The sequence below is a fragment of the Phytophthora parasitica genome (genome assembly GCF_000247585.1).
Source record: "Phytophthora parasitica INRA-310 unplaced genomic scaffold supercont2.10, whole genome shotgun sequence".
In the NCBI taxonomy this organism is placed as follows: Eukaryota; Oomycota; class Peronosporomycetes; order Peronosporales; family Peronosporaceae; genus Phytophthora; species Phytophthora nicotianae.
Genome location: NW_008648996.1, coordinates 917,014 through 928,781, shown reverse-complemented (window position 1 = coordinate 928,781; position 11,768 = coordinate 917,014). Strand labels below are relative to the sequence as shown.

Sequence of the window (11,768 nt, the reverse complement as noted above, 5' to 3'; positions counted from 1 at the left end):
TAGAAGTTCTGACGTATATGCTTCCAGATTCGCTCCGCTGTCAGGTCCATTCGAGTGAGCGCCATCACATCAGTTGCCTCTTGCATGTCTTCAGTTACATCCAGTCCAGGAGCTGTCACCTTACGTTTCTGTGTACAGGAATGCTCACCACATAGTTCGTACTCATTGCTCTTGATAATGTAATGTATCTTCGCTTTGCACTTCGTACTCCGGTACGAGCTGCATCTGTACGAAAGTCTAACGTCCGACACATTATAGCCCGTAAATGCATGCCCAGCAGCATGCACGACAGTACGTAAAGTACGCTCGACACTTTCCACTGGTAAACGTACTTGCTCCCCCTGATCAGCCTCCGCCTGTGTACATCGACTTGTAGTTTGTGACGCAGTTGCATGAGGCTGATCGCCCTGACCTCTCTTGGAGACGGGAGCCGTGCCATCTAGGCTTCCACGAAACGTTTTACTAAGCGTATGCTTCGAGGGGCGGCGATGGCTTAGACTGTCAATACGACCGGAAGAGCACCGACGGCTCGGGCTGCGGCTACGGCTGGTGAAACGCCGACGAGTTGGGCGGCGACCACGACTGGAGGAGCTCCAACAACTCGGGCTACGGCTACGGTTGGAGTAGCGCCGACTGGACGAACGCCGACGACTCGGGCTGCAGCTACGGCTGAGGGAGCGCCGACGGCTTAGGCTGCGACCACGAATGGGCGAACGCCGACGACTCGGGCTGCAGTCATACCTGGAGGAGTGACGACGGCCTGGACGACAACCACGACTGGACGAGCGCCGATGACCTTGGCGGTGGGTTCGAGAGGACGAACATGGTGGAGGGGGAGTGCGCGTGTAAACGGGATTGTGCCATGGTTGCTGGGCTCTTTGGGGGCAGGTATTGAACTCTTGGCTTGGTGGCGAAGCAGGAGATAGCACCAGAGTTGTCGCTGGGGACGCATTAACTGGCTTAGTCATGGTTACGGGAGTAGCAGAGGCTGGCTTCGATCTTGAGGAAGGGGAAATGACGGAGTTGGTCAACCACTCGTCCACGTACTTAAGGTGGGATTTTGATCAAATCACTTGGGCAGGTGCAAATTGATCGGCTGACCGTTTTTGGGATGATCTGAATATGGTCCAAATAAAATCCTTCGCCCCCGATACTCAGCGTTTGGATTGGTTGCATTGCTGAAGTGCCAGGAACACGATAAGTTTTATTAGAATGGCAATGCAATCGAAATTGTACAGTACCAGGGTATAGAATTTATAAAAACCGCCTATGTTCTTAGGCTCACATAGTGAAAGTGTCTTCACGGAGGCAACCAAACGTAGATGTTGCACTTAAACAATTATATAAAGCAACTACACGTCCCCATGTATCGTATATCGTGACATGATGGTTGCGTGCGGTTAAAGGACAGATGATAAAGAATAGAAGACGAACGGGACATTTTACAAAAGTGTGCTCGAGTTTAGAACCGACCACTAAATCTATCGAATCACAACACTTCCAGATTTTTGCAGGGCAGTTTGAGCAACGTATCCTCCAGCTTATTCATAGTCCCACTAATATCTATATTCCGCAATCGATCGGCTATCACCCTTATGGATGCTTACTTGCTAAAGCGAGCTCATCCGGAATTAGTTCACGATGCCAAAATGAAAAAGTGTCTACGATGTATCGGTGTATGTACGTGTTTTCACTGCAGTTATAGTATTGCGAGAAGATCCTGACTATACTCGGGTTTGATTGTGTTGTGTTGCAAGGATAAGTAGATAGGCAGATACACAACCCAAGACGCTGGCGGCGCGTCAGCAGATACGCGAGCTACTAAAATCAGGCAACCTATCAAAAGAAAACTGGTCCTCATAACACTCGCAGGCATGTGATACTGTGCCCATTACGCTGTGCAGCTAACGTGATACCTATGCGGGGTCAAGGACAAAATCACGCGTAATGGTGGAGCAAATACACTTCGAGCTGCCACTCCCATGCGAGTTATCTGGATATCCCGGCACAACTACAGCAACTCAGATCTTCTCAAATTGCATTTAATGGAGACAGACTTTCCTGAAACGCTAGAAGAGCTTTACACGGCAGGTTGGGCTTATATTTTTCTTCTTGATCAATGACAGCACACTCATTATTTATTAGTTTTTGATTTGCTGACAAGAACTTATTCAAGAAGGACTACGACGTCCGCGCAGCTTTCGTCGACTCCATTTTACATACCGCAACAATTTACCAAGTTGATGATATTGCTGAAACAGCATTACACGCTGACGGCAGCAATATACGAATCAAAAGTTCAGTCCATCTTTTTTTGAGGCGTTGAGCACCAGGTCACGGTTAGCCTATACGAAATTGTTGTTGAACCATGAATATTTCATAAACGAGTATTGTTTGTCTTACATTGAGCACATTTACCGAAACAATTGATTGGCAATGATGTCCTCAAACCAGATTATCCGTAGACTTTCTTTTTTTTTCTTCTGAAACGTACATGACATACAAGCTCATAATGAAACGACACTTCCGTTTGATTATTTTTGTAACTGATTGGAGGACACGCATTAAACTGGGTAAAGTATTGTCGATTCCGCCCAAATTTACAGAATCCTGTCTATTTGTCACCATCAGCTGAATAGCCACTCAATCGCCAATAAGTAACGATTGGTCAAAACTATCAACATATAACCTATCGCTGGTGAGTTCTAGACCTGGAGTGACTGACTACCAGAAAGGAAACGTAAGGCAACTATCCTGGTGGTTGTTTAAACGTGACCTAACTCTCATTTGCAGGTACCCTGGCGTCCTTACTGGCGTCGGAGCTCTCGTTGGAGTTGCAGTTTTCGTTCGTGACAGTGCTCTCGGCTCGCTAGAATTCTCGTCACGGTTGCAGTTGGAGCTTGCCCGTTTTGGGGCGCTGGGATTCTTGCCTTGGGGTGGTAGATTCCGTTGGAGTTGTGTTCCTTGGTGGCACTGAAGCTCTAGGTGGTATTTAATCTCTAATGGCTCTTGGAGTTCTCAGTGGTGTCGGTATTTTGTTGGCACTCTATCTTTCGTTGGCGTTGGGGCCCTGGTTTCCCCCGAGTCTGCTTGTAGTCGACGCTGACGGTGTTAGCGTACTCGTCGACATCGTCGTCCCTTGTTGGTTGGTTATTTACAGCATTACAGCTAGTGTAGTAACTCCAACTACAGTACGCGCTTTAGCCAGCCGAGGCGATCTTCTAGCTGGCGGGGTCGGCACTGACGTTATCGTTGGCGATCTTCTTGTAGTCATACCCCTGTCCGGGTTTGGTGATGACTCAGGCAGCCGTGGTGATCTTCTGAGTGGGGGAGTACATGCTTAATATGGTGGCAGAGTGGGCATCCTTGTCGTTGCCGTGAACTTCTCTTGTGAAGCAATGTTGGAGGTCTACGAAGTCATTGACAATTTAACTATCGTAAATCATATTTTGTATTATTTATCATGGGCTTGGCGATTGCAGCGGCCATTTGCCAGGGTCGATTGAATCGGCCCCTTTTGGAAATTTTGAGTAGAACTCACAATATTTGCGATCCAAGGATCTTTGAAAACATGCTTTGTAGGTTAGTCGGCATGAAAACACTGCACTTATTTTTCCGCCTGTTTTACCTGTGTTTTCGCATACCTACAACGTATACGTTGGGTTTACGTACGAGCCTTATTTGGCATCCATTCAATACATTGCACTATTCCATACGATGTTCTGCATTTGTAAAAAAAAAATGGATCCTTCTTATTACACAATAAATGCTATATATGCAGCTATGCTCGTCATTTTTAACAAACGAAGGTCAGATTTCCTGTCAATTATCTCCGCCATCGCACGCTTCACGATTTCGCAGTTCTGCGACTACCACTGTTCGCATTAAGTTGTGTGTGTGCTGAGTCTTCTTCTCTGAAATTTATTTCAGAGTACACCGGGGATCCGATTTTCCTCGCATAGTTCATATTAGATCCTATTATCGTACCCTCTTTACATCAATCGTCTTGCTATTCTTCAGTGAATGAATTCGTAAATTGATACCCTTACAGACATTTGGAAACACACATCTCCGTAAATTAAATGGCCAGATTATCCGAAAATCTGAATCATTACTGTTCAAAACCTGAGATTCCTTGTTGGAGTGCGATAATTGAAAACAACGGAGGACACTTTAGATCCTCCCTGGTGTATCCACCGTGGTCATGCTCCAGCATATCGCTGCAATATCACTTTAATCGTACTCACCTGCCTTATTTTCACAGTTTATAGTTTTTGTTGACAGGCCATGCTCGAAATTCACATGCGCAGCACGACTTTGTGTAAGTCACTACAATTATGTGGGCCACTACAATACTGAGAGAGAATACCGGTTAAATAATAGTTAGGGCTGGGTTAGTGTTCCATTTCGATGACGGCCCCGCTGTGCACAAAACAAAGCTTTTCAAACTTCGAATATAAATATCCAGAGAACGCAAATATCAAGTAAGTCTGAAGCGCATTTGCCGTTCACAGCGCGTGGTATTAATAAGGGCAGAATAACCACTCAAATCGTAGGTATCTATGATTAATCTCTTCACTTGACGCTAGATATTTTTATGGTAAAAACATTCAGTTATTGGATGTTGTAGTATGTATTTTGAAATACCAACTTTGAAACCACATACCTTCTTATAACCATGAAGATAAAATGTCGATATATGAAATAGCAATACTTGCCAATCGCTTCGATCAAGGACCATGTTGATAATCATCGCACAATGCACTGGCCTTACCATCAGCTTCAGAGTATCATCAGCTACTTTTCTTGAGTTTCCCCGGCGAAGTTTTCATCCAGCCAATTCGAAACATGGCGAAGCAAGTGCTGTTTGCCGTGAGAACGCCACGAGATGTCTTGTCGGATTCTCTCCAGAAATCGTGAAGTGAATGCGTAACTGGCATGAGCCTGCAACCACAAAAGAGTTTCGAAATAGTTAGCCGCAGCTTCGACTAACGATTTGTGCGCTTCCAGCTCGCTCCCAATCTTATAGTCAGGATATCGCACAAGCAGCCAGTCTGCGACGCGGAGATGGCCCGATCTTATAGCTCTGTCAATTGCCAGGTGCGTACGAGACTCTGGCATGGTCGCAAACAACCACTTGATCATCTCCAAATGACCATTTTCGGCTGCCCGATACATCGACATATCTGTGCACCCTTCGGATCGATTCGCTTGCAGTCATTGCACAACATCGAGGTGGCCGTTTTCGGCAGCGCCATTTATCGCCCTCTTTGAACAGCCCTCCGAGCGGTTAACGTGCAGCCACTTCACCGTTTCCAAGCGGCCTTGGCGCGCTGCAACTTCCATTGCGTAAAGATCACAGTTTTGGGGGCGATTTGAATGGAACCATTCAAGTACGGCAATTTGGCCCCGTTTCGCTGCCCAGTAAATTGGATCAGTCGTGCATGACCACCATGAATCAGGATGATCAATCCGTCTACGCTTGGTGTCTGCGTTGCCAACAGACGTCACCGAATCGAGCTCATGGAAAAAACTCAAAAGCTCTGGGTATCCATTTTCTACAGAGCGGCAAATCGCTCGAATGTACCTTTTGGACTTCGCATCAAATGAATGATGGTGGATTAACCACTTCGCGGCGCTAGTCTGGCCTTCCGTGATTGCAATCTTCATGACTTCATCATAATCTTCGGCCAGTCCATTATCGTAGAGATAGTCCATAATATCAACACTCCCATTTTCAGCTGCTACACACAGTAAGCCATTCTTCCTTTTATTACTTCTCATGATCTCGCGTGCTTCTTCTCCAAGAGGGTGATCCATAAGCCATTGCAGAAATTTCAAGCTTCCGGCACTACACGCAGATTTCAGACTTCCACTCCATGCTTTCGTCCAATACTCATGACTCTCAGGAAGTGGAGAATGTAACTTGATAATCATTTCTGCAAGCTCTAGACGTCCACTGGAAGTTATAACCGGTATCGTTGACGCTGCGAGATTTCCATCACGTCGCAAATATCCGCAAGCAAACATCCACTCGATCACTTCGATATTTGGACAACCGGCAGCATAGTCCAACATACACCTGCCTCTAGGCAACAGTTGCTGTGCGAGGTCAAATTTCCCGAGTGTTAAAGCGTGTTTGATAGCAGCCTCTCGAACGCCATCGTCGACATACATACCTTCGTTCACACACTCCACAAATTGCCCATTCTCGATAGCTTTTTGAATCATTTCAAGACTCCACATAGATCGCGTAAACTTAATCGTACACTCTCGCTTCACGTCCGCTTCACCAAAATGTGCACTGTCGCACGTCGAACTTTTGCTATCATAACCTCGACAATTGGATTGGTGCTTCCATAGAAACCAAAGGATATGTACATATCCCTTTTCTTGCGCTGTACTACAGACACTTTCGGGGGCTTCACAACCCGAAAAATGCGCTAAAAGCCACTTAACCATCGGTAAATCTCCTCTGCCAGCAGCTACTTCCAGCGACTTGGAGAACTGCCAGTTGTGGTAGTTTGAGTCTGATCGTAAGTAATTACTGAGAGACCATCCAGATCTCCTTGTAGAGGATGTCGTGCAGCATGTACTCCAAATCCAGTTCAGTAGCCGTATCGATCCAAACTGGCACGCTTCACTGAGCATGAGACTTGGTGGTGGTCCTAAGAAATCGGAAATAGCATGGGTGCTTTGCTCCAGAACCTCAACAACCGGGTGAGTGCGAAGTACGAGTGCCACGATCGTAAGCATAGCGCGTAAGAAGAAATAAAATAATGAAGTTGGCTTTATAAAGAGGATCTAAACATATCAATCCTTCAATCACAGGTGATGACTACAGCATGATGGAGGCACTTTTTTTTTCCAGGAAACAGCGTTGGCCATATTCTCGGCAAAGTCGTGATGTGTGTCCGAACTGTGAAGAACACTGCCGATCGCTATCAAAAAAAAACACACACACAAACCACAAAAAAAATCGTGGCTGGACAACATTATTAGATCGTACCATTTTAGCTCGACGATACACTTAATCTTATGTCGAAAGATGCCTGCATGCCCCGCAATGTTCGCAAGTGAACGCGTCCATCCCATAGTCACAAGTGTCCCCTCCCCAGACATTCTACCGGTGGACTCGCCGACAGCTATCGCGTGGCGCACAGTGCGAACTCTACGCAAGGTTCTTCGCAATTCTCTGCTGAGTGTGACGATTTCCTGGTTATTTGCGTTTTGCTGCAGTATTGGTGACGTTTTTTCGGGACTCACACCGTGTGAACAATCGTTCGAGGAGTTCCTCGTAGCTAAAATGCTGTGGTTTCACTGTTTCTTTTGTATCGCCACGGTGTCGATCTACGTCTCCTTGTTGCGTACTGAGCAGCTCACGGACAAATTCAAGGATCGATTACCACTTATTCACTGGGTGAGGAGGTTGGCTCGGTTAACATCTCCATACTGCGTCGTAGTGGCACTCGCAGTCGTTGGCGGGTGCATAGGACTATCCAGAATACCAGGGCAAAACTACAGGTCCAAGACTAGCGTGTACTTTACACATATTTGTTTCTACGCGTTCGTTGGGTATACAGAAGTTCAAGCTCGACATCTCTTCCGAACGGAGACTGTGCGTGGTCAAGCTCGGACTCTGCAGCAGCTAATGCGACGGGAGCAACGGAAGCTCTCAAATCCAAGTATTAATCCTGCACTCGCTCGAAAACGACGTTTTCTCCGAGTAATTGTCCAGGACCTACCGCTGATAGCATCTGCTCTCTTCGCTACAGCGTATGTACACGTTGTGAGCTCCATCAAGATCACAACCCAGTTGTATTTAACACTATTTGCCATGAGTAGTATCATCGTCAAGTTGGGACTACAAGAGCTCGCGAAAAGTTTTCTATCCAAGAAGACACGAACGCCGAACATGCGGACTATGGCTATCATCGTGGCGGCCCCTACGATTTTAGTGGACACGCAACTTCGTACCGTTCTACTATGCCAGGATAATGCGTCTATGACTGTGGTTGGCTCTCTGCTCCTAGCAGCAGCTGAAATTGTTATTCGTCTTGGCAAAACAGCCTACGTAAGGTGGGCTGAGCATCGAATTCTTACTCGAAGGTCGTTATCTTCAGCTCCGATTGTAGCTGAGGCAACGTGGGCAACGAAGATCTCAAAACTGGACGGACCGCGACACAGAACAACATCCTCGTTGCGTATCGTTGACCCTATTCAAGATCGCGTTCATCGATTATTATCGCTGCATGCCGCTGAGATTTACTCGGACATGCACGCAGAGTACATTGCCATGGGGTGTTCATATGGGATTTTGTTTTTCTTTGGAGCGCATCCAAAGTACCAGCTTGCAGACTATGAAAACAACGTTAGTGGTCGCATCACAGCTGTTCACTGGACCAATGCGAGCATCACTGGGCTTCAACTCGGCATCGAGATTATTGTTGACTTTGTGGCTTGTGCGCTCGAAATTCGTCGAGGCATTGACTTCGAGCAACTCAACCGGGATGATTCTTTTCTTGCCGTATTTGTGATCGCAGTCTCGCTCGTCAATGTGCATATCTCGTCAGGCATGTATCTAAGCTCGTGAAGAACTACCATGAATTCGAGTTGGTTTCATTATTTTGACCCTTGAACTGAGGTAGAGTTTTGCCAACTGAGGAACTCGGTCTGGAATGGTTAGGAATGGGTACAGCGACCTAAATGTTTATAAGAAGATATGAATGTTTCACTTGCTCGACGTAGCACTTTTGCGGTCTCCGAAAACAAATCTACCAAGTAATACTTTCGCAGTACTATCAATTGACATCCTAGCGACGACCTATGTTCAATCGAGCGCTGACTGGGAATACTTTATATAGAACACAACATCACTATTATACTAGTCTAAAAATCGTGTATTTTGTTGTAAGAATTCACCTTCTAGGGGCTATGCTAACTCATAGTCGAAACACAACCAAAGTTTCGCTTTTACGCTTTGAAAAACGAGAGTAAACACACCAGCTGCAATTAAAACTCCATGTACTAGATTTACGCCCACGATGTCGCGCTCGGTGCGTACAGGTTCAGTTTGTGAGTGGAATAAGGCAAACAAACGTTGGGTTGCTGGTTGAATATTTTCAGACACAACATAACATCAAGGGATTTATCCGGATTGAGATCTCCCCTGCTAATCTGCTCGCAGCGACCGAACGAAACTGATCCCATAGCTGGTCCCGCATGGAAGGCCTTGTTCTAAGGTTGTATTTACTTAGTACAGTACCAAGCTGCGGAGCTCTGTTATCAGCTCACTCTTCTTCAGCTTCAATCTCGTTTTCGGTGCTCGTCACGTAGGGGAATCGCCAATACACAATAAATTCGAACAACGCGGTGCCTGGATAAAGTGTACATGTCGACGAGGGCTCTAAGTTTCCCTCGAAGAAATCTCTCGGTTGCCTGCACTGTGCAGGCTGCACAACAACAGCAGCAACAACAGAAGACCTTGCGTGTTGTTCGCCCAGATCAGGCGGTCGAGCGCTGGCGGCGCGTCTCTGTAAGGTACTTGTGACACTTGGCTACACAAATCGACAACACCTTCCTGGGAATCGATGCAAGTTGCAACGGGACGTCTACAATTTGCACGCTTCGACCATACAGTCGTGCAAGGCCTTCATGTACATGTATTGCTGCGTAATGAGGCGTCTTAGGTTCACGGTCGCCGCCATTGCGCTCCAAACCAAAAGATACTTTTCTCTTCATCCTCGTCAGCTCTTGAGACTTGCTCTGATGGCTGCGGATCTGATCACCTCGGCTCGTTTACTGGCGCCTATCCCAGTGCGAGTCATGCTCGAAGCGCGTGCAGCATGACGAGCCAGCATTGCGCGGCAGACAGGCCGGCGGGGCGTCGATGCCATGGACCTCCACGTATCTGAGCCCAACGTCGTCTTCAAGACGGTCTTGTGCTCGCGCCAATCTCTCTAGCACCACCACGGGAAGTTCACGCCTGTATCGCTGCAGGAGGATTGTCGAGCGCTCCGATCCCGCCCAGCTAGGTATCAATTTGTACTCGATCGGTTGATCGGGCCACTACGGATTTTGCCCGGCACTTCACACGCTCCCGACCAACCGAAGCCATGAGCTGCATCTCGAACGAAAGCGTCGTCGGTGACAAGCGCCGCTTCCCGCTGCGTGCCATCGAGCGCTTCGGTATTGCCGAACCCGACGTGTCGGTCAAATGCTGCCACGCTATCGCTATCAGTGGTGACATGGACCAATTGATCAAATTCCTTCCGACTGCGGTCATGCGCACATTCAACCGTCACCCACGGCTGCGCGCACTGGTCGTCAAGGACGAGGAGTTCATGGCCGAAGTTCAGCCGCATATCACGCTGGACGATGTCACGGCCAAAAATCTGCTGCGTGTCCGTGAAATTTCGGACTCGAACGAGGACGTCGCGGCCTGGAAGAACTGGAATCAGTTCGTACAGACCGAGACGCACATCCCGTTCGACCGGTTCACACAGTTCATGTTCTACCTCACTGTATGGGTCAATCGGTCGGAGAACAAAGCCCGCTTCTTCCTCTTCTCGGACCACATCATGTCGGATGGCGACTCGGGTCAGATCTTCGTCAACGACACGCTCGAAGACGTCGCATTGCTGTCGATTGAGGCGGCTAAACCGGTGAACGAGTTCCCGTTGCGACCGTCACTCTACGACATGTGGTTCACCGGCGGCCCGTGGTGGCTCAAGCCTCTAGCCAAGACCATGTTGGCGTTCGTTGGTGGCTCCGCTTTCGTCAACTTCATGAAGGTTTTCAAGCCCGTTCTGACCCCGCGCGAGGATCAGAAGGACTTTGGTATCCCGTTCGAACAGAACAGTACCACGTTACTTAGTCAGGCCGGTAACCCGACGAACATGCGCGATACTCTGCGTAAATGCAAGGAAGAGGGCGTCACACTGGGTGGAGCTCTGATTCCGATGTTGGTGCTGGCCTTCTACCACGCCAGCAAGGTCGACCATAAACTCAATGGTGTGGACGAGACCGACGGCCCGTTCCGGTTCGTCGCCGATATCTGCTACAACATGCGTCAACGCGTACCGAAGCCCGCAAAGGAGCGACAGGTGGGTCTGTACGTGACCAATACTCCGCTCCAGTGGCTGGCGACCGAGGGTGTCAACATGAAGACGGAGAAGTTCTGGGACTTGGCTCGCACTTCGAAGCTGCAGATGGCTGCGCAGGGCGATAAACTACTGGAGATGGCTATGCCGTGCTTCCTTATGGACCGCAAGCTCATCAAACCGAAGGTCGGAGAGCTGCTCGGTGACTTTAAGGTCCCTAGCTCGTGCACGGGCGACGCAACTATCTCCAACCTCGGACGTTATATCTACAAGAAGAAGCACATCTTGGCCTCTAACGGCGTGCTCGAGGTGGAGGACATGTTCGCCTTCTGTGCCATCCCATTCGTGGCTACGTCGTCGACTATTTGGCTCTCGACCGTCAACTCGTTCAACTACTCGCTGGCCCACAAGGTGGACGAGAAGGTTGGCAGTGCGTTGTTTAACGCTTACGTCAAGATCTGCGAGAACGCTAGCAGCATCAATAAGGATGACACGATGGAGGACGTACTCAAGCGTCTTGGCATCCATGCCTAAAACTACTATAAATGAAAATATTCTTACAATTACTTTAAGCTTCACCGATGTGTTGACTGGAGACAGCATCGTGATGACCGCAAATCCAATCGGCTACTTGAAGCCATCCATTGAATCAATGGCATTGATAGG

General features: G+C 48.1%; 3 protein-coding genes across 3 annotated transcripts; 2 read left to right on the top strand and 1 right to left on the bottom strand.

Moving 5' to 3' along the window:
* Positions 1 to 5,217: 5,217 nt before the first annotated feature.
* On the bottom strand, positions 5,218 to 6,756 carry PPTG_06827 (hypothetical protein; the record flags this gene model as incomplete). Its single annotated transcript, XM_008900871.1, has 1 exon — positions 5,218 to 6,756. One exon carries the CDS (start codon positions 6,754 to 6,756, stop codon positions 5,218 to 5,220), a length of 1,539 nt encoding a protein of 512 aa, XP_008899119.1.
* Positions 6,757 to 7,010: 254 nt separating this feature from the next.
* PPTG_06826 (hypothetical protein) lies at positions 7,011 to 8,593 on the top strand (the record flags this gene model as incomplete). The annotated part of the gene is made up of 1 exon (XM_008900870.1): positions 7,011 to 8,593. The coding sequence occupies exon 1, from the start codon at positions 7,049 to 7,051 to the stop codon at positions 8,591 to 8,593; it is 1,545 nt and encodes a 514-aa protein (XP_008899118.1). The 5' UTR covers positions 7,011 to 7,048.
* Positions 8,594 to 9,719: 1,126 nt separating this feature from the next.
* Positions 9,720 to 11,680, top strand: PPTG_06825 (hypothetical protein). Its single transcript, XM_008900869.1, has one exon. The coding sequence runs from the start codon at positions 10,116 to 10,118 to the stop codon at positions 11,634 to 11,636; it is 1,521 nt and encodes a 506-aa protein (XP_008899117.1). The 5' UTR covers positions 9,720 to 10,115; the 3' UTR covers positions 11,637 to 11,680.
* The last annotated feature ends 88 nt before the right edge of the window (positions 11,681 to 11,768 follow it).

Bases quoted from the DNA above. Each gene is read 5' to 3' on its own strand.
- PPTG_06825 (XM_008900869.1), top strand. From the start codon at position 10,116: ATGAGCTGCATCTCGAACGAAAGCGTCGTCGGTGACAAGCGCCGCTTC.